This window comes from Acanthochromis polyacanthus, chromosome 3 (assembly GCF_021347895.1).
Source record: "Acanthochromis polyacanthus isolate Apoly-LR-REF ecotype Palm Island chromosome 3, KAUST_Apoly_ChrSc, whole genome shotgun sequence".
NCBI classification, from domain to species: Eukaryota; Metazoa; Chordata; class Actinopteri; family Pomacentridae; genus Acanthochromis; species Acanthochromis polyacanthus.
Window position 1 is genome coordinate 23588817 of NC_067115.1, and position 26180 is coordinate 23614996.

The 26180-nt window shown below is 39.4% G+C and overlaps 2 protein-coding genes across 14 annotated transcripts in view; both read right to left on the minus strand.

The window, feature by feature from the left end:
• camk2d2 (calcium/calmodulin-dependent protein kinase (CaM kinase) II delta 2) overlaps positions 1 to 8171 on the minus strand; it is a 38384-nt gene extending 30213 nt beyond the window's left edge. For 6 of the 13 annotated variants that reach the window (XM_051946168.1, XM_022214813.2, XM_051946166.1 and 3 more), the window contains exons 1-2: positions 7666 to 8171; positions 4068 to 4162 (exon numbers count right to left, since the gene is read on the minus strand). In XM_051946168.1, the coding sequence (XP_051802128.1) occupies positions 4068 to 4162; positions 7666 to 7727 (157 nt within the window). In that variant the 5' untranslated portion in view covers positions 7728 to 8171. The remainder of the gene's footprint in view (positions 1 to 4067; positions 4163 to 7665) is intronic. The other 7 variants (XM_022214815.2, XM_051946165.1, XM_022214808.2 and 4 more) reach the window with 2 other exon arrangements.
• A 12870-nt stretch (positions 8172 to 21041) lies between these two features.
• cxcl8a (chemokine (C-X-C motif) ligand 8a) lies at positions 21042 to 25314 on the minus strand. Its single transcript, XM_022214802.2, has 4 exons — positions 22150 to 25314; positions 21877 to 22009; positions 21656 to 21742; positions 21042 to 21478 (listed from the first exon to the last, which is right to left on the minus strand). The coding sequence occupies exons 1-4, from the start codon at positions 22214 to 22216 to the stop codon at positions 21463 to 21465; spliced, it is 303 nt and encodes a 100-aa protein (XP_022070494.1). The 5' UTR covers positions 22217 to 25314; the 3' UTR covers positions 21042 to 21462.
• Between the last annotated feature and the right edge of the window lie 866 nt (positions 25315 to 26180).

Consider the following 26180-nt stretch of genomic DNA (forward strand, 5'->3'; position numbering starts at 1 on the left):
TAAAGCAGCTACATGGCACCTAGTTTCAGATAATTTGCCCGGTGTTATTAAGCCGCCTCTACGGTTGAGCTTGAAGATTCACTCTTGACCTTTAAAAATAGTAGTCTGACAAAAAAATCTAGATTTATTTCAGAGCTTTTAGCTGCATCAGATGGCCTTTAACAGTGGAGAAGGTTTGCTCTGTTGTCATGGAGACTATTTGGTTGCCTTTATGTACATACAAACTCTATCTGCTTATAAAGGCCATGAGAAGATGAACGATCTGGAAGAAATCCACTATATTTAATCAGTTTTCAACAATGTGATATAAAATCACACCCAATGTGAGTTCATTTGATGCATGTTTTAACAAAGGAGCAGAATACTTTGAGATTTTGTCTGATTGACTGATTTTAAAAAGAGAATGGGGAACTGGTGACAAGCCCAAAAGTCAATATAGCAACTGCATTATTATATAAAGAAATCGAATGAGTTTGCAATTTAACTTGAGGTACATGTTTGATACTTTCTATACCACTGATTGATACATGGAGTTTAATTTAAAAAATATAATACAACTTACTGTGAGGTCGGGTCAGAAAAATCACAATCAGACATTTTATTCATGTTCCATGCCCAATCTGTACACTGAAATATCTAAATTACACACACACACACACACACACACACAAACAAAACAATAGAATCACATCTCTACTGGTAGCCTGGTTTGTCAGACAGGTGAGCATCGACTGAAACCAAAAACCTAGCTCCTTTCAAAAGATGGAATATTTTCAATTCTGTGTGTGTGTGTGTGTGTGTGTGTGTGTGTGTGTGTGTGTGTGTGTGTGTGTGTGTGTGTGTGCGCGCGCGCGCATGTGTGATAGAGACACACAGAGCAAAAGCACGACCAGCATTTATTTTTAGCTTTCAAGTACCCAGTGAGTCATGTGATCCCCCGTCTTCCCACTGATCCCTCCTTCCTTTCCTCCCCTCCTGTTTGTCCGTCTATCTCCCTGTCTTTCTCTCCCACAACCACATCCCCTCTATCTCTCCTTCCCTTCACTTCAAAGTGAGGCGAAACAGAGTCACAGTGACAACAGAGAAACACAGGAATACAGACAGCAAAGTAAAAAAAAAAAGAGAAGAGAAATCAGGATGGAGGACGAATCTTTATCTTGCCTAATGAGGGAAAACTACGCAAGGGAAAAACATGCAAAGATATATCTACAGACGTATATAGTATCTATTGGTCTAAAGAAGAACCGCTTAAATCGCAGCAACAGCTATCATCTCTGTTACCATGACACCTCCACATAAAAATAACAACAGCACAACCCAATTACCACAGAAACTGTCCACTCTGAAGGAGGGTCAGTTACGGATCAGTGGACTGGAACGACATCAAGCCAGGAACAACTGTAATTCAGTGTCGGCAAAACTAAGAGGACTTTACCAACATGGTACGCTTCTGATATAATAAGAACAGGAAATCAGAGGAGATAAAATGTGAAAAAGGGGGAAGAAAAGCACCGACAACCCTGCGTCATATTTCTAAATCTTTGTTTTGATTCATTACTCCTTGTAAATGCAGTCTTTATTTCTCCACCCTATCTCCTTATCAGCGTGGCTCTGCAATATTTACACAGCAGGAGGAGCAAGCCTGTTTTTATTTTATTTTATTTTTTTAATTCTAAAATATCTTTATTGCAACAGATTCGCCAGTGCAAACTGCCCTACTGCTATGGCAAGCTGAAGAGCCACACAGTCAGGCAATGAGGCTAGTGCACAGATTCACAAACAAGGACATCCACATACACAAACACACTCAAACAGATGAGGGATTACAGACACATACACAAGCACCTGCATAGCTGCACACACACACACACACACACACACCAAACACACACAGGCAGCACATCACAAGCAAATACAAAGTGACAAAAGATACTAGACAGAGTCATTGTGACAGGACACTGACGCATGCATGAAGGGGGGAGGACAAATATTCAACTGCTGTGAGGAATATGCATGCACAAACACAAACACACACACACTCTGTTAAGCACTGGCTTGCCGTCCTCTCTTTCGCTCTCCGATTATCTGTCTCTCTCCCTCTGCTTCCTATCCTTTTCTTCTCCTATGTCTCTCCACTGCTTCCTCTCATTCACTGGCTCATTTGCTGCTCTTAATGAAATGCTGCATAATCAGGATTGCAGATTGCAGGACTGTGACTGGTCCTATAGGCCTGACACATGTGTGCCTGCATAACCAGAAACACATCAAACACGCACATGCCCACACACACAAGCGCCTTGATGTGCCAGCATTCCAGCCACCAAGCCTACCCTAAACCTCTTTCAATTATATATACTCACACACACACACACGCCTGCACTTGCATACGCAAACACACACAGTGCCGGAGAGGGGTTTGGGAGAGGGGGGGATTCGGGCGGGGAGGAGTTCATGATCCTGCCAGAGAGAAGGGAATCAGAGTTGCAATTCTAGGGCTTATCGCGGAAAGACGGTAAGACCATATCTGACACGCCAGCACGCCCTGTATGAAAAACTCTATAGGCACACATGCATAGAAGAAACAGAGAGAGAGTGTGTGTGTGTGCGTGTGTTTGTGTGTGTATGTGCACAAGCAGGCCCACATCCGTAAGTGGTAAGATAATTCTGAGCAGTATTTTTGGAAAATCTGTCCATGCGAGTGGTGAGACACTGATCCGTCTGCAAAGGTGTCTATTACCAACACTGCACTCAGCAGGCGGGAGGGTCAACATGGGCAGAAGACAGACAAGATGAGGGAGAGAGCAAAGCAGTTTTGAGAGGAGAGAGAAAGAGAGAGGAAAGCAAGAAGAGAAAAAAAAGAGGCACAGTGTGAAAGGAGCCAAGAGAAGGAGCGATAAGAAGCAAGAGGATGCAGGAAAGAAGGCAGAGATAGATGGGGAGGTATTAGTGGGGGAAAATATGCAGGAAGGAGAGGATAGGTACCATGTGAAATTCACACCAAAAAAGAGATGACAGGTATGAAAAAGGGAGGGAAAGTAAATGCAGAAGAGCATAGAGAGGGAGGATGCTGAGGAGGAGACTGCTGGAATGGATTGAAAGATAAAATACTGCAAAGAGGGGGAGGGGCAACAACACGAGGACAAATCACCGATTTAAATCATCAGAATGAAACTACGAGTTACACGTGCACAAGCTCATTTTTAGTAAATTATTACAGAGGAGAGTTTAGTTAGAAAGCTCAGCTCACATCGACAGAAGCCTGACATGAGTCACTAGTTAACACGGTGACGAAACCCGCCACTGGCTGGAGACGAGGAGAAACCGTAAAGGCCCAACACACCATTGGTTAGTAATTGCAAATAGGCTGCTAGTGGCTCCTGGGTCATGAGTGTGCTTGCACGTGCACATGTTTGTGAGTGTGTGTGTTTAGGAGCTACTGTGTGAATTTATGTGTGTGTGTGCGTCCCAGGCCTGAGGCAACCAGGCCAGCGGCTACAATTACAGTGACGGATGTGAAAGAACTGGGTCGGCTTCGCAAGAGATCTGCCCCTGGGACGACAAGACCAGCCAGAGCCCTGAATCAATACGGAACACACACACACACACACACACACACACACACACACACACACACACACACACACACACACACACACACACACACACACAAGGTTGTATGTGACGGACATTTGCATAGAAACCAAAGGACAACTATGAACAACACACAAAAAGGAGTGAGAATCACACAGCACAAAAAGTGCAAGTGAGCAAATACCGTGTGACATATTATCTGGCATATTCACTGTTTTCCTCTGCACACACAGAAAATGTAATCAACCAAAATCCAGATGAGTCTCTTCCCCTCTGTGTCACTCAGTGGCTTTAACTCTCTCACACAAGCACACTAAAACGCATTCTCTCACAGCCCTGAAGCCTGTTTTAAAGGCATCAGTGTTCACAGCTCATCCACATGTAACTCTGTAACACCCCGGGAAGGATTTTCTGCTCACGCGTAGCATGTCTTTCTGGTATGTGCTTGTGTGTGGTATGTTTTATGCGTTTCCCACCTCTGGCAGAAAGCTTCTTGGTGTTGATGATTTTGGCAGCATACTCCTGTCCAGAGGAGATCTTCACGCACCTCCTGACCACAGAGAATGCTCCCCTGAAATAAACACAGACATAGAATTATTTATTGACGTATTCCGAAAAGGTCAAAATAATTTATAATGTGTATCATTCATGATAGAAACAGAGGGGTGATTTATGACAGGCTCAGAAACAACTGGACTCAGTTTGAAAAGCCTGGCTTAAACGAGCTTATGGAAGTGAGCCAGATAATTCAAATTGAAAAGGTCTAAGCTCCTCTTTTTTAATTAGGTGGTAGTGGAAATATGTGTCAAACTGTCATAAATTGGACATTTAGTACAGTTTGAATATGACTCAACTTCTGAGGAGAAACACTGTGATTCCATTTAACTAGAGTCTGACGTGGAGCTACACCTGAAAACTAGACCAACCATGCAAGCTTCATTGAAAGCTACTATACTAAATAGCTCTTCTTATTTGCTGAAACAAACCTCCATCGGATGTTACAGGAACTAAATCCCTCATCTACACTGTAATTCTGAGCACAGAAGTTTAGATGCAGTAGCTGCGCAGCTCCACCACACCAACAGTACACAATGTCCAAATCACTACACGCCACCATTAACACCTACAAACGGGCCAACCAGCCTTCTATTGTTTCAGCCATGTGCTGTTCCAGTGTTTCAGGCACATGTATGAATATCGAAAAACTAGGTCAGCTATATTTGAAGGGAGGAGAGGAAAAGAGTGCTGCATCTCTAAATGCAGCCATGGAGTGGTCCACCTGCCTCAGCTCTGCAGCCACGCTGGCGGCTTCGCTATTCAGCCTCCTTCTCTGTCTGTGCTCGCCTGTTCTTTCAAACAAAATCACTTCTACTCCACAGAAAAACCCCTTGTCTTTTCCCTGACAACAGCAGACACGGCAGGAACAGTTAGAACCCCCAATGAGAAAGCAGAGCATATTCATTACCTCAAATGAACCCTGGTATTTACTGTACCTCTCGTGTCTCACAGATGTGGTTGCCATGCTTAGTGTTATTTGATTAAATCAGAGTAACAATGGCAGAAATAGCTGATGCTTTTAGTGACTTGCTGCTGAGCATATAGTGATATGTACCATGAACACGTTATCTAACATCCTCTGGAGTGACCAGCTTGCCACTAAAGCTTACCTCTAATTTATAGGGGATTTGTTAAAGGAAATGATCATAGCATAACACGTTACGTAAGAATTTTAGTTGACTGTCGAGTCGGGAAGCATGGCACTGTGAAGTGCATATGGTAAGTGTGTGAGTACAATCCTACAGGACAGAAGATGCACAGTGAAATGCTTGTGCTCTCAAATTTGAAAGTAAATTAAGGGCAAAAGCTGAAACATGCTTCCAGGTTAGCAACTGAACCATCACTATGTTCGCGTTGTTCTATAATACATATGGTTGCAAAATGAAATGGAATAACTGTTGAGGATCTGCCTGGACCATCTGATTGTGTAACAACATAAAAATTACTTACAAAGATAAAAATAGCTTTGTGTAGAGACACAGAGAAAGGGTTTCTGTGTAAACAAAGGCCATATAAGCACACAAACTGGTGTGAGATCAATTTCAAGAGAGCCTTTTTAACATTTTGATACAGCCGTATTTTGATTATAGCTGTATTTTCCTTGTTATACTGATTTTTGCATGTATTACTCTAGTCACGTAAATACAGAGCTCACCTTTCTGCAAACCATGCTGTCAAGTTTAATTACAATGACCTATTCCTCTATCGAAATACCACTTGAAATCCAAATAATTTCTGTATAATGTTAGCTCTATTAGCAGACTTATGCTATATCCATTCTTTTGTCATTTACGGTATAGTATTGGTTAACACAATGCAGTCTTTTTAAATCAATCTCTGCATAAACAGGCATAACCACTCAACAATATGTAGACATAATCGTTTCTGTGGTGGTTTGAACAACAGGTTCCAAGAGTCCACTGATGTTTGTATAGAGAAAAATAAAGACAGGCCAAAAGTTGCATCCAAAAAACATATAGCAGGTATTTATTAGCCTTCACAAATGTAAACCATACACCGATGAAAGTGAGAGAAGTGCTGCTGGTGTCACTAAAACCAGCGATGGTCGTGAAAGAGAACAACAATAAGGGGCAGAAGAATTACAAGCCAAAAAAATGCCATAAAAAATACAGATCCAAGACCAGAGACACGTTCTTCAGCATCTCTATTTCACTTCTACCTTCAAATTCCCCTTGAGTCCCTGGACCTGGATTTTACATACCATTTTGTTGGATTGTACTTCTTCCGCCCTCATTTATGCACTGATGTCATTCTGGAGATGTGTTCCTCCCAAGCAGCTGAATTTAAAGATCTATTTTTGTCACCTGAACTTGAGTAGGTTTCCCAGCATTATGCATGTCTATGTATTGATCGGATTTTTGTCATTTTTTTATTAGCATTCGGGGAAAACATAGTGGTATCTCTGCTCTTCCACTACCAGGTACTCTTATTGTACATGCATGTGGGGGAAATGGTGCCTTGCTAAAGGGATCGGGTGAGTTAAAAGGTACTATAAAAGCAATATGGATGCATTATTAATGAGAGATGGTGTAAGATGAACGCTACAGAGGATCATAAAGTCAAGAGCGCCAAGGCTTCAGATAAAACACGGGCCTCCATCAGGTGGGCAAGAGGAGATGAATTCCTCCAGTTCAGAGGAATAAGTGGACTAACTGGCAGTGTATTCTTAGATCTCTCTCTGCTTTGGCTGAAAGTCAACACAGGCTGCAGACATCTGGGACTGTGTACACTGTGACCACAGGGTGCTGGGCAGACTGCAGGTCAGGAAAATGCCTTCACACACACACATACACGTACATACATTTGCATAATCAAGACAACAGATATGCAAACGCACATATGCAGGTGCACGGATCTTTTCCCCCTCTCTGGGGGTGAGGAATTCCCTGCCCGGGTCTCATAATTGACCGCAGCGCGGGGCTCCAATGGGGGAGTGTGTCATCTTCAACTACATGGTCTGCTGTCGCATTACCGAGTGTGTATTTCTGTCACGCGGGAGGAGGATTTGGGGAGGTGGAGGGAGACAGACGGAGAGAGGAGGAGGGAAGGAAGGAAGGAAGGAAGGAGGGGTGGGTTACCGAATCTCACCCCTTTCGCACACACACACCCGATGCATTTTTTACCCCGGCTGAGCTTTTCAACAACAGTGCGCTTTTGGCACGTCTTAAGGTCGAAATCAGGCGGGCGCACAGGCAGGATGGAGGCAAATGACGACACGGTGGACATGACATCTTCTTTCACAAGCTGGGATTCAAATGTGGGATTAAAAACAAAAAACAAATAGGATGCAACTGCACAGGCCTGCGTGAAATACATGCTATTATTTACCCTCCTCCTGCATCACAGGTTTCATGGCTACACAACCAGCAGAGCGCACACTCAGAGCTAGAAATCCGCGTCCATAAACCAAGGCGGCCTATTACATAACGAGCTGACATTTCATGGAGGGATGATGCCAGATGATTTAAAAAAAAAAAAGACAAACATGTTCCTTACTTCCCCAGCTCCTCGAACAGCTGATATTCGTCGGTAAATCTCGTGCAAATCGTCAACGCCATCCTGAAGGAGTCGCTAAGGGGGGGCTGCGCGGAGATAAGGTGCACTCACAAACTGGATCCACCACACACGGTCGTCAACACCGCCCGGTTTTGTCCTGAATCTGCACACCAAACGGAGGGACTCATGCACAGCTGAAGAGCATCGGCGGGGAGCTCCGGTGGAATGATTTCTGCGGCAAAAAAGACGCACACGCACACATATGCACACACACAAGCAGGCTGAGCGCGTTTGCTGCGATCTGGACCGGAAAGCTTAGGGGTTTTGTCGTCAGCTGTTGCGTGGTTTTCCTTCACATCCAGCGGCTTGTCACAGCTCGTGGACGCAGCATTTTGTGTGCATTTCGGTGTCTCCGGTGCGTATCCGTCCGGCGCTGTGCGTGTTGTCTTTCTGCGCGCATCAGACGCCGCACTACCGCACCTACCCCCGACTGTGCGCTCAGTCCCGCCCCTTTGCCTGCATCCTCACACAGGCCAATGGCAACGAACAGCAATAATGATATCAAATGTGTTGTGGTTAATATTAACAGCAGCACCGCAAACACATGAGCGCGTTAAAAAATCAGCATTGATGCTGCTGCAACTGTGGAAAGCAAAGAACCAAACTGTTGATTTGAAAATAACGAACAGCCACACAAGTGAGGGCTAAAGGGTATATGTACAAGCATAGCCATGAGTGTGTAAAACAAACATACAAAAAACAAAAAAAACATTGCAAACTAAAGCTGATGACTGATTATTCAATTCAAATCAAATTCAGTTCAATTAAAATTGCATTTATATGGCGCCAATTCACAACATATGTCATCGTATTGCTTAATGTGATACATGAATGTTGAATAAAGAACAGAGAACCCAACAATCCAAGTTGCCTTTCAAATTTCTGATGAGCAAGCAGTCAGGGACAAATTTAAAACCTATAATGGGGAGGGGAAAAAACTCCCAGAGAACCAGGCTCAGGGAAGGCAGCCATCTGCCTTGACTGGTTGGGTTGATGAGGGGGTGGGGAAAGCAGGACAGCAGATGTAGAACAAACAATACCAACAGAGCACATTTGTTTATCATATTATCATACACCAGGTTTAATCAAGCATATTCTAGAATAACCGGAGGCCACCTCTGAGGTTTGTGGTTGTTTGTGAAAACTCAACATGTGGTTTCTGTTAATAAGTGAGCCCCATTGACCGGACAAATGCAAAAAACAAACAACACAAAACCTACTTATATGTTAATCTTCCCTATTACTCTTATTTTTCTGCCAAGGAACGCAGCAGAGTTATGTGAAGATCGACATACATCTGTCTGTCTGTCTGTCTGTGCGCAACATTACTTAAAAACAAAATAACGTAATTGGATGAAATTTTCAGTGAAGCTCAGAAATGACACAAGGACTACCTGATTAGATTTTGGCAGTGATGCAGCTTATAGTCTGGATATTGCGAGATCGCGGCACTGCGTCACTGTAACTATGACAACAAGTGAATGCTTGCCTGCTGACGATCATGTGATCATGATCCTACTACAAATCCACCGCTGCAAACTTATCGGGACTTATCCATCGGAAATCATACAACTACTGAGCAGCTTTGGTGGAGAACTGCGCTCTCTGACTGCTTTTTTTTATTATCATAGCAGTGGCAGCTGAATCTTTAGATATAATTTTCTGTTGATCAACTAATCCTTTACTGATCAATTATTTTAGAGTTAAGTGAGAATGTTCTGCAAATTCTAATAATGTTTTCAATGGGAAGCTCTCTGTTAGTTAGATGCCAAAATATTATCCTTCATAATGGGATCACTAAAAACATTTTTAAAATGCATGTTAGACACTTATGCCCCAACATTCTTCAAACGTTTCTGAATGTTGCATTGCAAGTGTTGTTTGTTTGTCATCATGTAACATCATAGAACTTTCTGTGGGTGTTTTCTGGAAGAACATTCTGTAACATATTCCCTCAACAGCATCCCCAAAACATTCTCAATATATTGCAGGGAAAACCTTTAACAATGTTATATTACAGGAACATTTAAATGTCTGTAGTCTTAGTAACACCTTGAAAACATTTTTTGACTGTTGATTTGAGAATGTTCTTTCATTGTTCAGTAACATAATGTGTGGCCCTGACAGCAACTTTTAAACATCCTCTGATTGTTGCAGCTGAAGTGTTGCAGCTTACAGTCCCTCCAGGAATTCGCAATGTTGCGATCGCGCGAATTCACACGAAATCAACCAATCTCCGCGATTTTTGCGCGGCCTTGCAATTTTGTCCAATCACCGCAACTTTCCCGCAAATTTGGCCCACCTCCCATGAGTTCCACCAATCATAGCAGCTCCCAGCGCAAACGTAATGCACGTACATCACCGAATTCACTTCCTGTTTATGGTTTGAAGATGCAGACATGTGCGATACTAATGTCTCTCATTTACCAACAAAAATTACTGCTGAAGACCGTGATTAACAATTAATTCACTGATGTTTTTCACCAAAGCGGAGCTAAACTGTTTTACAACCGTGCAATATTGTAGTGGAATAAAAATAAAAAAAGACAAAAAATTATCGATTTACTTTTTTTTAAAACACGAAACATATAACAGCTGAAATGATCAGACAACAGACCAGACAAATCACCATAATGGAAGCTGTTGCATCCAGATCCGTTAGAGCACAGAAAGAATGAGGTAAATTAGATTAAATTATTCCACCAAAGAACACAACGGAGTTATGTGACGATCAGCGTGTGTGAATCATTCCTCTGTTACCAACATCACTCAAAAACAGACTCAGGGATTTAAATGAAGTTTTCAGGGTCAGTCAGAAATGACACAAGGACCAAATGACTAGAGTTCGGCAGTGATGCGGCTTAAAGTTTGGATCCACAGATTTGTTAAGGATTCATAGCGGCAGCGTCTGATAGCGGCATGGTAACCATGGCAACAAGTGAACGCTACCTCACATGATTGTGATCCTACTACAAATCTACCACTGTGGACGTATCGGAAATGACACAAAGAACAACTGATTAAATTGTGGGGGTGTTTCTGAGTCCCATCAATTCCGGTCGCCCCTTGCATAGTTAGGTCATGTCATATTAAACCAGTATCTGGCTGCTGCTAATGTCCCACCATGGTGTGCCAGTTTTTGTGAAAATGGGTTGGAACGTTAAATAATTAATTTCGGAATAAACATTGTCAATTACAGTGTTGAAACATGTTCTACAAGCTGGAAAAAAATGCACCTTTTTAGCAATTGTCACTTCTCTCTCGCAATTTTATCTCAAGAAATAAGCTCAAAACATCGCAACTTTTATCGCAATTTTTTTAGAAAAGCTGCCGCGAATTCAGGCATTTTCGGCAACAACAATCACGAAAACGCCCGCGAAATCCTGGAGGGACTGAGCTTAGTTAATATTTTAACCTTGTAGGGACATTGTTTGAAAAGATCATTATCCTGAAAACATTCTTTGAACATTAGATTTAAAGTTTAAAATATTATTAAAATTTGCAGGTTATGTGAGTCAGTATTGTGGGAATGTTCCTGCTAACTGGGTTAAAGACTTACAGGTGAAATACAGGTGAACAGAGCACAAAATGTCTCTTAGCAGTCCTCCAACTTCATGCAACATTGAACTGTTGGGCTCCAATTCAGGTCTTATTTTTGGTAATGTGAAGTTGCTACTGCAAAATATAATCTAAAAAGAAATATTTGTCATCATGATAATTGGAGACCATCATGCGATGGGATCACAACAATCAAGATGCATTATTATTTATATGTACACTGTAAAAAAAATCAATAAAAATTGTGAAAATCTGGCAGCAAGGGTGCCAGAAAAAAAAAAATATTAAAAAAACAGTGAAATACTGCAACATTCAAAAATTGTAAACACGGTTGAAACAACAGGAACTATCTGTAACATAATGACCTTTTAAAGTTGATTTAAATACTGATTAAAATAAAACTGTGTCATCTTAGAGTCACAAAAATTACTATTTGAAGAGTTCATTTGCAAAAACAGATAACTCCGTTTAGATAAATTTTCAGAATTTTTTTTATTGTTTACTTGAGGTAATATCAATCAAACTGAAGTTGAGTGGATTTGACTCAGTAGAAAAATACATGACAAAATAGAGAAAAATAAATTATTAGTGTTATTATTATTGTTATTATTATTATTATCTCAAGCAAACAATAAAAAGATTAGTTTTCTGAAAACGGAGTTACCTGTTTTTGCAAATGAACTCTTCATTTCTAAAAATACAGATTTTGATGTTGATATTATTTACAGTTTTATATTGATGTTTGTTTTCTCAATTAATATGCACACTATTTTAATAAAGATTTTACTAGATATTATCTGTGTTTCCACAAACTTGGGGTGGGTCAGGGACATCATCAATATGGAGGGGCGGTCCATCTTCTGAGACTCAAAGGAACTGGAGCCCACTGAGGGGTGAAAGAAGAACAGCATTTATAACATATCACAGACAAAACCACTATCAAACTCATACATTTGAAATTAAAGCACGGTTTGAAGTAAAATGAATACAGACTGCTTTAATAAGCAATAAAGGCTTGTTGACACCACCTATTATAGCATTTACCAGGCTTTGCAAAAGTTCTGTTACACGGTTTCATGATCTTTAGAGACGTTTACATGTCGGAGTGAAAAATTCCATTAAATAAACTGAAAGTTCTACCTTATAGGCAGGTGTCCTTAATACAATTTTTTTCTCCGGTGAAGTTGTATCAAGATGGAAGTCAAAAGAGTTGAGATATCTGCTCTCCTTCGTGCTGGCCACAACAAGTCTGACAGAGCCAAGCAGCTGAACATCAGCCGGATGACCGTCCACAGAGTCGCGGAGAGGCTGAAGAATGGTGAAGATCTTTCAGTGATCTTTCAAGAATGGTGAAGACCTGAAAGATCTTCACCATTCTTTAGCCTCTCCGCGACTCTGTGGATGGTCATCCGGCTGATGTTCAGCTGCTTGGCTCTGTCAGACTTGTTGTGGCCAGCATGAAGGAGAGCAGATATCTCAACTCTTTTGACTTCCATCTTGATACAACTTCACCGGAGAACAAATTTGTATTAAGGACACCTGCCTATAAGGTCGAACTTTCAGTTTATTTAATGGAATTTTTCACTCCGACATGTAAACGTCTCTAAAGATCATGAAACCGTGTAACAGAACTTTTGCAAAGCCCGGTACATACATACAGAAAATAACATCAAAAACTTCTCACTGTGAATCACCTTAGAATGTGACAGAAATAAATCATCACTTATCAGAGCCTAAAACTAGAAAACAAAAAGAAACAGGATTTTCAGCATTTTGACCGGCCTTGAGCTATTCCACTTAGACAAATATAACCTTAAAATCATGACACTTCATCACCATCACTTTATTCTAGATGTCTGATTAAAAAAGTTGTCAAAGCTATACTGTTTGCTGTAACAACATTCTGTAAAATACTGATAAAAAATATTGTGCTCTGCAGGACAACTGTGATGCTATTAGTGACTCAGCTGTGATCATCACTCATAGGACAAAAATTCAGAGACTTTTTACTGAACCACAGGCACTGTTTACACAGAGCAGATATGAGACAAACATGGAAAATAACCAAAAAGTTGTAAAATATGCATCAGTTCTTCCAGTATTGGTAACATCTGTGTGCCCTTGGAAAAATGTTGGGCATGAAGATTCCAGATTTTTCAGATTTTATAAAACAGATAATAAACTGTTTTATGACTGTAAGCTACTAGTTTATCCTGCCACTTATCCTAATCTCAGAGGCAGTCTACTGTGGTTAAATCAAGTTTAAATTAAATAATACTAATAATAATATCTCGCCCGAGTCAGCTGGGATAGGCTCCAGCACCCCCCGTGACCCTAGTGAGGATAAAGCGGTGTATAGAGAATGGATGAATGGAATTTCTGTGGTCCTGGCTAAAACCTCTCTAGGGGGCTTCAAAAATTCCTAAATGCAGGAAAAACCCCAGAAGAAGTGAATCAGCAGGATTTCAGGGAAGACGTGTTGAAATCTGTAAAACACCAGTTTTAAAAAAAATCACCATTATTAGTCTTTACTATGCATATTTTTTCTTTCAAACAATGGGAAACATCTCTAAAAATAATTACAACTGTAGCTGATATAATAAATTAAAAATAGTGACATTTTATAGTTAAACATTGTGAAATAGTGGATGTTATTTACAGTTTTGCCCTGTTTTTTAGGGTTATCAATCATTTTTTTCTGCGATTTTACAAGTTATTATTTGTAATTTAACAAAATAGGGAAAGTTTGTCAAATAACAGTAAACTGTCAAAAGGAAAAATTCATTTTCTTACATGCTACTCACTATTTGTCATTTCTAAATATTTATATGACTACTCAGCAGCTACTCATGAGTCACATCACATCCATCTTCGAACTCAGTCTTAATTGTGACGACCCAACTGTAGAGTTTTGTGAGTTTGTTGTTGTGGAGCTATGTGTTGACAAAGAAATACACTTATCGGCCACAACATTAAAACCATCTGCCACATATTGTAGTCTTGACCCATCAGGACATGGACACAGGATCGCTATGGACCCTGTGGTGTCTGACATCCGGATGCTGGCAGCTGATCTTGGGGTTGGGGTGATACCTCTATTGACTGAGGTTATTCAGGTGGAGTTTGAAGGCCAGGTGTTATTCAATCTGTCCCTGAGCAGTTTTTGTGTTGTAGCGAGCCACTTTGTCCTGCTGGGGGAGACTGCTGCTGTGCTGTTGAAATGGAGGGATCCTGTTTAATCATTAACATGGATGCAGAGATCAAGGTTTTCCAGCAGAACATTGCACTGATGATCAGTGTTATTTACTTCATCTGTCAGTTGGCATAAAGTGGCTGATCAGTGTTTAAACAGCTAAAGAACCAACAAACCGATGTGGTGTTAGTTCTGGCTACAGTTTGTGTCTTCTGAACCACATTTTCCTAGATGAGATGCACACACAGGAAGACTAATGAAGTGAAAACAATGTGGCTAAATTGACTGAATGCATTTTTATGAGGCTTAGGGCTCATTGCAACATGAATAATAGATTAGATTAGATTAGATTAGATTGGTCAGAGCACACTCATCTTTGAATATGGCCTTCATTTTGATTTCCCCTGTAAAGTTTCATGATGGCATCTTGAAGGGTTGTGACAAAACTTGGACACAAACAGAAAGACAGACATAAAAATACCTGCCATAGTACTCAAACCCACCTTGCAGGTAGTTACCGCATTAGTAGGTGTCTCTAGCACTGTATTTTGCCATGAGGATAGACTCACAAACTCAAAACATGAGCACAATACCAGAGTCAATATATAATTGTGGGACTTTTTGTAACATAGTTGACAGCTATCACAGTTGGCATTTTTGCTCTTTTCAGGCCTAAAAACAACATGGCCACCTATAACCGAACACCACATGGCATTTTAGAGAAAGATTCTTCTAAATATTATATATACAACTGAGCAAAATTGAAATTGAAAGTTATTTATACAGACATGTGATAAATACACACGTGGCTCACACACTATAATAAATGAACTCAGAAAGCCTTGGAGTCTTGCCAGTCTTTTCTTCAGGAGGAAATGACCTCATGAGGAGTGGGCCATGATCTGGAATTAACACACTTCCCTGAGAGACATTTTTGTAATGGGGAACTTAGTTCAAAATGATTCCTTGGAATCATTAAATTTGATATATTGCCAAAAAAGGAATATATGTTATGATTACCTCAACTTAACAACAACAAGCCCATTTTATTGTTGTTTAGCTAATTAGAAGGTGGTTGTTATTAAATTTAGACAGTTTTTTAGTTGACATTTGAGTGACATCCAGTCATTTTTATTAATAAGTGATTGTTTCCCCAATAAATAAACAATCATTGAATTTGTTAAGACATGATCATAATGAACATAAATTTTTTTTTTTTTTTTTACTTTTAATAAAATTGTATGCATGGATTTCAAAAGTCCCTCAATTATATATTCACCTACCAGCCACACAGTCATGACTGATAACATCAGCAGAGGTATAAAGGTTTATGCAAATTAAATAAGAAGTGTGTGTGACTTCTGACACAAACAAGCCAAATCCAAGTTGTTACACGGTAAAACATCACACAGCAAATTAGTGGAATCAAGAAATCTGTTCTGGTGTATGTAAACTAAATATCAACCTAAATTTAAAAATACATTTTCTAACTATTATTTTCAGATAATTTAAGAACTTATAAATATGAAATTTGGAATATTAGTTTCCCCCAAACCTGTTACATTAAGTTTTGGACAAAAAAAAGTAAAATAAAAAACAAATTCTGCAAATTAACGCATAATTGACTTCCCAGCTTGCATTGTGCCTTGAGTTAAAACACTCCATCTTCTTTCATAGTTTGAAGAACACATATAGAATACAATGGAACTTTGCAGTGTGTTCTCAATATTTAACAAGTCATGACTGTTTCCTCTAATAACACCACAAAAACAATGTTAACCCAGATGAAGGTTAATATCAGATTCCCTTCCCCTGTAACCTTATAATTTAAAAAGTCCCTTAGGGCCAACATACCTGTCATCCCTGTAACTGTGAAACAAAGTAGCTCCAACAGGAGTAACTGCAGCTGTACTGTTGTCATGTAAAATGAAGAACTGAGAAATTGTAAGAGTAGCCAAACATGACAGTCACAATCGTCTGTGTGATTGAACATTTGTAGTTAACATCTTGGGTCATTAAAGTTTGAACTATAAAGTTCAGTTACCTCAGTTGTTTTTGCGTTTTTAAAACTCAAACGACCACCTCAAACCATTTAGTTAAGTTTAATAACTCAGGTTTTTGAGATGAATCAGTGTAAAATGATACACAGTAGGTTTATTTATCCATGTTGGAATAAACCGAGCACTAGACCATCATGTGGCGTCGTTCTGTAATGCTGACAGCAGTGACTGACTAAGTGAGCAACAAAAGAATACAGATGATGCAGGAAACAATCCAAGAACTTGTGCAATAACAGTTATTCCAGATGGTGAACTTGTCTTGCAGTTGGGGACACAAAATCCAAAATGCAACAAAGAAAACAAAAAAGGCCACAAGTATGAAAACAAATGTTCAAAAGTATAAATATACAAAACGGTCCCTAAAATGCTTAAAATTGCACCTGAAAGGTTATTGCACAGGAGAATATGTGCTCTAAAAGACGGAGGTTTGTGCAGTTTAGTACTTTGGATATTGCATTAGTTATTTTTGTGAGTGTTTTTCTGGAGGGGGTTGTTCTTGTTTGGGTTCATTTCTTGTGCATGTAATTTGTTAAATATGATTATCCTTGTGTACAATTAAAGATCATGCATGTGATATACCTTCTCCACTGCAGCAGTCCATCAAGGATTTATGATTATCTAAAAACAATTCGCTCTCTCTTTCTCAATGAAAAATGCACGGTCTTTGGACATGTATAAAGCTTAAACTCGTTTGACAAGTGAAAATGTCTTCTACTTCACCCTTTTTTGTGCACTGAAAGGTGTCAGGTTTCCACACAGCACTCAGGCCACAAAATCATGCTGGTACTTGCACTAAGACACATTCCCTCCCTCACAAAACAAATCCACAAACAGCAGAGACAAACTGTTCAAAAATCCAAACAAAGTTACAATAAACACAACATTTCACTGAGTAGAGGGAGATTTTTGGGAATATCCAAAAATCAACAGAAACACTTGCGGGTTACTTGAGAACTTCATTTTCAGCTACTTCTTCTTTACTACATTTATGTGGCAGCTTTAGTTCAGACATTTCATATTAAAAGCTCACATATGATAAGCCTCTAACTTACAACGCATAGTTAAAATCAAACCAATGAAGAATTCAGCTTTCTTCAATTAATTATTATTGTCATAATTGTTTTGTGTCACTGGGCAAAAATTCCACAGTAACAGTTTTAAACATGCTGTAATTCATGCAGTCTGAGAGGAAACTAGACTTGTGCACTTCCCTGGGCTCTGTTTTTAGGTTTTAGAAAATGTAGTATGTGACGGTTGACTTTCACCAGTCACACAAACATTTTCTTTCCAGGAAGGCTTTTTGAAGAGACAGTGTTTATATTGGCTGTTTTACAAAGGCAGATGAGTGTGTATGTCCCTTCAGATGGTGGGAAGCTAGATTCACTGCAAATTCTCCAAAGAAGATTGTTATTATAGGCGTCTTAAGTGTGCAACAGCCCAAATAAAGGAAAACAAACTTAAATGAGACGAGGTTACGGGAACTGAAGTTAACGTTTAATTTCACAAAAAGCCGGATGACACCCTAAAACTGCCTTTGGTGAAATCTACTGATCAACCATGGGTCATTCCATATCACATAGACAAAAGATGGTTGCAGCACCATCTCAGATTGTCTTCATTTTTTGTTATTCTGCAGAAGGGTAAAAATGATTGAGAAACCCAAAGTTACAGCCTCACAGGCCCACTGGTTTTCATTTTACAGCCTTTTGAAGGAGGGGGTCCTTAATTTTTAAAATCCGTCTGTCATTTTTTGATGATTTCAAACCCTAATAACTCAGGAAGTACTCAATATATCTTCTTCAAATTTTCAAGTTCTTTTAAATGTATGTAGATGGAGCGCCCGTATAGCTCATCGGGTTAAGCAGGCGACCCATGTACAGGGGCTGGTCTCCAACACAGCGGCCTGGGTTCGATTCCCTTTGCTGCATGTCTTCCCCCTACTCTTCTCCCCATTTTCTGTCACTCTTCAGTGCGACTATCACAATAAAAAGGCAAAAAAAAAAATAATTAAAAAATGTATATAGATGGATAAAATAAAGTGGTCAGACAAGTGTTATGATGAAAATCCGTTGAGGCACAACCATTTAAAAAGTGCATAAGATTACAATAAGCTCCAAAATGAAATGCATTTATTAGGTACTTAACATTACTCTGCTGGGTCAGGATAGGTCAGATTTTGTTGTCTGGGTCATAAGCAATTTTTGATACATTTATGGGACACTAAATGTGCCTAGGGAGGGCTAGGGAAGCTGTCAATCACAGGTCGTTTGCCAAAATTCACCATATTTAGGTTGAAATTACTCCATGTGGACAAGGTGGTACATTTTTGAAATTTTGTAGGTTTGAAGATACACATGAAACCTTGTAGAAAAACTTAAAATGAACTTTGGTTCTTGCTGTATTCATTCTCCACAGCTTATACCAATAAGGACGTTTTTCTCTTTCAGGTGGTGCTGCAAACATAGTGAACAAATCGTATATGTTCTTATGTTTTAGTTAGTGAACCAGGTGACACTACAGAATCCACAGCTGAGTCAGAAGACATATCCCCTGGGCAGTATGTAGCATGTCTATATGATGGCCAGTGGTGGCTTGGCAATGTCAAGTCAGATTCCTCAGTGCATGATGATTTTGAAGTACAAATTATGCACCCGCAAGGACCAGCCAAGTCCTTTTACTGGCCAAAACATACGGATGAGTGCTGGGTGCCCAACGAACATATCCTGTGTGTTGTCCCAGTGCCTGACGCAGTTGGTTTAGGGAGGCGTCATAGGTTTCCTGATTCAAGCATTTTGAAGAGAGTTGAGGACTTGTGGAGATTGAAGTAAAAAAAAATGCTGTCTAAATAACTTCCATGTCTCTAATATGTTTAATTTAGTGACATTTGATTGTCTAGTTTGTGTTTAGGCTGTAATTTGTAAGAAACCACCAGCTAGTCAAAAACATCTACCCCTGTAAACTTTTTGCCTCATTTTCAAGATGTTGACAAGCAGAACCAAAGTTCTTTTGTAGTTTTTTTTAAAGTTAAAATAAAGATTAAAATTTTTTTGCTAAGTACGAAACTTGTACAACTATGTCCACAATCTGAAATTTTAGTTCAAAAATAGTCATTTTTTGCAACATATACCTTGCTTGAAGCTCAAAATATTATGTACTATATACATATTTTTAGTCCTGAAAATTTCAAGCAGATATCTTGAGAGGTTCCTGAGATATAAAGTTGTGAAAAATGAAAAAAATTACAGACGGAAACTTAAAAACATGACCCTTGCCCCTTCGTGGGCCTGTAGAACCATGAGGATTGGGTTTAGGACCTCAGAATTTTGGCTTTCCCAATGAAATGTACCAAAGAATGGTACAAAAAAAATGAAGCAATTTTGAGGTGGTGGGTGCAACCACTTTTCTGGATTTTTGTCTATTTGGTATGGAATGACCCCCATTAGACTCAAGCAAAATGTAGATCTAGTTTATCTGTGACCAACAGTACAAAAGCTACTTTTACACTGATGTATAAGTAGTGACTATATAATAGTCAATTTCAGCAAAAACAACAATGATTTTAGTAATAATACTAACATTAATATATAGCAATAAATCAGCCACAGGGGTCATTTCTGTGCTAAATGTGTGCCTTTAATTTTAAGTACATTTACATTTGGAGGTTTTACTCAAGTGAAGGGCTGCATAGTCGTGTAGTGGTTAGCACCTGGGATCTTTCTGCATGGAGTTTGCATGTTCTCCCTGTGCATGCATGGATTTTCTCTGGGTACTCCGACTTCCTCCAAAAATATGCTGAGGTTAATTGATGACTCTAAATTGCCTGTAGGTGTGAATGTGAGTGTGATTGTTTGTCTGTATATGTAGCCCTGCGACAGACTGGCGACCTGACAGGCGAGTCAGCTGGGATAGGCTCCAGCACCCCCGCGACCCTAGTGAGGATAAAGCGGTGTATAGAGGATGGATGGATGGATGGTTTTACTCAAGTAACTAATCTAATTATTCCACCACTCTTAAGAAATATCAAGACATTGAATATACAAGTGGCATAGAATAGAATAGAATAGAACAGCTTTATTGCCACTGTACACAAAAATTGTACAATGAAACTGGTGGGAGCATCTCCCATAGTACCCTTAAAAAATACAAAAATATGCAATATGCATGCTGTAATAAAAAATAATAAAGAACAATAAAAGTCAACATTTACACACACATGTTGCACTGTCCCATGTTTGACCAAAAGAAAAATTGAAAGAAGGACACGTGGGGTTACTCCTTTGAGTTTAAAAGCCCAATTACCCACAGATAATAGAGTGCTCCTCAGCCAGTTTGTCCGGCATGCAGTGTTTCTCTACCTCCTGCCAGAAGGCAGAATGTTGAGACCCTGGCCAGGGTGTGAGAGGTAAGACAGGATCTTCCTTGCCTTGCTGAGATCATGGGAATATACAATACATACAACACAAAGAGTTCATTAACAAAACATAAGAAAGACAAAACAAAGCAAATTCATTTTCAGTTTAAAGATAATATTTTAATCAATGAACAAGATATCACCCAAAACACACAACCATATATATAGATATTTAAATACACTAATTGTTCATAAATACATAAATAAGTATGTTAAATGAGACAAGGGAAGAGTTGTACAGTTTTTACAAACTCCACAAGCAGAAAATAGTTGCTAACTGCAAAATACATATGTGACATAGAAACCAGGAAAGACATAAACAGTATGTTTGATACAAACAAGTTGATTGGATAAAATCTGCTGTCATTTTCAACAGATGATCAGGACAGTGGTTCCATGTATTAAAATAAAATAAGTGTAATGTCTTGACTTGATCATCTGATCAAAAAATACTCTTCGGTGCTTTTCATTTGACCATAAACGGCTCACTCACGAAGCTCATCTGCCACATTTCTTCAGCGTCTTCTGTTGCTGAAAAAAGAAACAGAAAAGGATTATTTTGTGTGTCAAAAGTTGACTTGAACATCGTATGATACATTATTAGTATTATTATTACTAGATCCGTCACTAGAACCAGAGACTACATTTTTTGTTCATTTTTTTAGTAACAGACTAATGTGTCTAAGTGCATTTGGGAGTGAATCTCACCTGGACATGATTTTCTGGATCACTTTCTTCACCCAGGGAGCCTCAGGGTCGAGGCAAACCTCTTGGCCTGTCTTTTTCAAGGTGGCACTGCAGCACAAAGCAATACAAAGAGATGTAAGTTTCAATGAAGGCCTCATGCCAGAGCCAAGAAGTGACAATGACATTATCTCAAAGTGACATCATTATCGCTATAGAGATGGGATAAAGGCTTTGGCTCTTACATGATCTCAGTCTCCTGGCAGTTGGAGTTGGCAGGAATCAGCTCCACCTTCTCAATGTGTCGGCCGATGGGTTTGCTCTCTGTCATGATGCAGCGACAGTGCAGCTCCACTCCCAGACTTCTCAGACTCATCCCTGTGAAGAGGCAGGAGTTGTACATGGTCATAAAGTGCAAGAATGTGAGCTAATAACTCTTAATGCATTGAGGAAAAGAGGACATCAGAAACTGAACAATTGCTGTTACATTCGAATATTAAATGACACAAAAAGCTTACCTTCACTGATGGCCAGGAAGGACAGGAGCACCACAATGGAGAAAATGATGATTCTGCTGCTTGCCATTTTGATTTCTCAAATTTTGCAATAATTAAAGAATGAAAGAATGTTCTTCAGGATGCCGTCAGATAAAGCCTGAGCGCTATGCAAGAGTAGAGAAGGTATATTTTATTCTGTAGTACTTCTCTTTCAGTTCCCTTTCTTATCTACTTTTCCTCTTCTGTGTTCAGCTGCTTTCTCTCTCTCAGCTGTTTGCTGTTTGAATCTAGCGCTGAAGAGGCCCTCCTTTTAAAGCCGTCTCCCGGAAATGAGTCATTTCCCAGCTCTGAAGGATTGTGCAATCTGGGACTCAGCGGGAATTTACGCTCAGGTTTCTACCTCTCTTTCTTTCCTTATCAGTGATTTATCAAGAGAGTTCCCAGGTCAGCATTTGTCACTCAGACAGAGTTGTGATTTGGAAAAACACTGTGACTAAAACTCTGTAATAAATTGACAGACACGACAGGAATGTTTGAGAAGCCTTTTATAATATTATATAAATGTCTGTCTTCCTGTTATAAACGTGTGCAGGATTGCTCATGCTGAGTTCAAGGATGCGACATTGATCAACTGATAACTGATTCACCGATGACATGTAATAAAATGAACAGTTAAATGCAATCTCAGAATGAGTGGCTGATGAATGTCACCCTCCGGTTGTGTCACTTAAAATTTCACCTTCAGGAAGAGCAGTCTATTGTGCCAAGAGCCATTAGTGAACTTGCTGTTGGCAGATCTCTAACGCACTCAGACATCTACTCAATTAGATGGCATCCAAACTCTACCCCAAATGCGCTGCCAGGTTTATTGCTTGTTCAATAATGGCAAATCAGTGTAGACCTCAGGAACAAGAGCTACACAACTGCTGGATTTTAGCAATGGGTACATGCAGCCTTCTCTTGTTCTTATCACAACAGTCTTAGGATTTTACTGATGATTACTGAATAACTTTTGCATACCGCACTTTCTACTGATATTTGTATTTCCATGCATCACTCCTGCAAAGTTCACTGTATATAACGGTTATAGACTAAGCACCTTTTATTTTCCTTTACTGTACATACAGTATTCTTCCTCATCAGTATTTTTATCCTTTCTTTTTTATAATTTAAAGTTTTCTATTAATTTGCAGTCTTATAGTTATATAGTGCATGTAATAAATAAATATTGAACTTTTGACATTTATGTACACTCATATGTGAGCATGTCAATGCCAGACAGTTACTACAGTCATCATAAGGTGCATACATTGCTAGCACATGCGTTTGACATTCCTGAAGCAAAGTCAGGCGACGTGCCAAAAAACTTTCATGGGACGAACATCTGATGTAACCGCAACAAGCTCCAACAGATCTTGTGGCGCCAACTACGTCACTGCAGACACTCTCACAAAGCAGAAGGAAGTGTTGAGAAACTTATGAACAAGAGGCCAACTGTTGCGGTTTTGACACATATTTTTCAATTGTTGACTCACATAAATCAACTGAACTGATTGAACACTTTTGAACAGACGCCAACATTCTGTCTGTTGGCAGCTTAACCATTTTTGGTACAGTTGAAGTTATTTCACTGTTGAACAAGAACTAAAATAAAAGTCAGGCAGACCGGAAGCTATGACCAGGTCTTAACTAAAACCATACTTGTCCTTGTATGGCCAACTCTCTGTAGAGCACGTGATGAACCACAATGGAAATTTTCTTATTTACCATCTCCCTGCTGCGGTTTAAATCAGTATAGGTTGTGAGATCAATAAAAATAGAATGATAGGCAGCATGTGACAATCATATGTTTGGAAACAAATGACCATTTCCATTTATTGGTCTTCTGAGTAAATTTTATTTGGTGCTGGGGGCAGATTTTTCATAACGGTGCTGGGGGCAGATTTTTCATAACAGATCGATCAGAGTGAAAAGAAAAGTGTTGTGCATTTATGCCAGTTTATGTTTTTAACAGAGTCTATTTCAAATCGTGAACTATTTTATTATTGTCAATGATATGCAGGATTTAATTTTATAAAAGCAGGGTGAATTTCACACACACAATAGAGCAAACAGGCTCTGTCACTTCAGAGGGACAGGAAGTTTCCAAAAAAACTTGACAGTATGATACATAAATGTTTGGTTATTACAAAACTTTCATTATTTCAAAGAAGAAAAGCACTTCCACTGGATGAATAAATCTGAGTAAGCAGATTAAGTGGAAGGCAGTTCCAGTCGCTCTCAGCCCACTACTTTGGTGTAGACCATCAAATCATAGATTTATTGTCACCTCATTTCATAGGTCCCAGGAGGACAAATTCACAAGAATTTGTAGCAGATCCAATTTTTCCCATAAGCATGTGAAGTTTCTTTACATCCACTAGATGGATTGCACACAGAGTTGATCAATTCCCATAGGATTACGCTTAATTACTTTGATGATCCCATAATCTTTCAACCTGCCCCGACAGCTTCCCAATAACGATTGCATGAATTCACGAGAAATGCGGCACGTACATCAAGTCCTGCACCAAATAAATGTTATTTTGTGGAATATGTTGGTTTATGACCAAATACATATAAAACTGATGACATTCTCGCCATGTGTGCAAGCATGCAACAAATATTCTCATCTGACACACTCCTCCAGCATGACTGGAACTAGAAAAACACCCATCAAGTGCAAAAAGCACAGTAGGTTTCCATTACATAGCATATGTATGGAACACTGGTGGCCAATACTTTAGACCAAAGTACAAAACTGAATGTTATTGCATCAAATTATTCCATACAATCTTGACATATTTATTGTGAATTACCCAATCAAATTCACATTTATTAACGTCACACTTGAAATTCTGTTACACATAACTAAAGACAAAGAAAAAGTTTTCTAAATTCAAGGTGGTATAAACTTATGACCTTTTTTTGTGTTTCAATATGTAAAGAAATTTAGTGATAAATTGAGCTCAAACCACATTTTTATTTAACAACTACCAATAATATAGTCTATGTCAATAATTTGTAGGGTATCCCTTCTGCTTGATGACTTCTTGCAGCCTGTGAGGCATAGACTCTACCAGTTTTCTGCAGATGTCTCCAGTAATTTTTGAGCAGGTTGACTGACAGTCTTCCCACAGCTTCTCTTCATTTTTTTATATGAGTGGACTTGTCCCGATAGTGATAAAGGATTTCCCACAGGTTTTCAATGGGGTTCAAGTCTGGAGACTGCGGTGGCCACTCCAAAACTTTAAACTTCATCTTGCTCAGCCACTACTTGGTCTTCTTTGCTGAATGCTTCAGGTCATTATCATGCTGGAAAATGCCTCGCTGATGTCCCAATAGCTGCTTCATACTTGGTAACATCGACTTCTGCAAGATGTGAATGTTCTGCTCTGTCTCCATGATGCCTTAACTCGATGTATACGACCAACCCCACCTGTTGACATGCACCCGTACACCATGATGTTGCCCACCTCTACAAGTACAACATGAGAGCATCAGATGGCACAGTGTACGTTAGGAGAAAGGCAGGAGAGGCTGTCAATCCAAGAAACTTGCATGGTGCAGTGAAACAGAGGTGGCAATATCATGGTGTGGGGGTGCATGTCAACAGGTGGGATACCCTACAAATTATTGACATAGACTACATTATTGGTAGTTGTTAAATAAAAATGTGGTTTGAGCTCAATTTAGGACTAAATTTCTTTACATATTGAAACACAAAAAAACAGTCATAAGTTTAGACCACCTGGAATTTAGAAAACATTTTCTTTGTCTTTAGTTATGTGTAACAAAATTTAAATTGTGATGTTGACAAATGTAAATTTGATTGGGTAATTCACAATAAATATGTCAAGATTGTATGGAATAGTTTGATGCAATAACATTCAGTTTTGTACTTTGGTCTAAAGCAGAACATTCACATCTTGCAGAAGTCGATGTTACCAAGTATGAAGCAGCTATTGGGACATCAGCGAGGCATTTTCCAGCATGATAGTGACCTGAAGCAT

Coding starts and splice junctions, on each gene's coding strand:
- cxcl8a (XM_022214802.2), bottom strand. CDS start 22,216: ATGGCAAGCAGCAGAATCATCATTTTCTCCATTGTGGTGCTCCTGTCC. Junction 22,010..22,149: donor CTTCCTGGCCATCAGTGAAG/GTAAGCTTTTTG, acceptor GCCTCTTCACAG/GGATGAGTCTGAGAAGTCTG. Junction 21,743..21,876: donor TGCCAGGAGACTGAGATCAT/GTAAGAGCCAAA, acceptor TTTGTGCTGCAG/TGCCACCTTGAAAAAGACAG.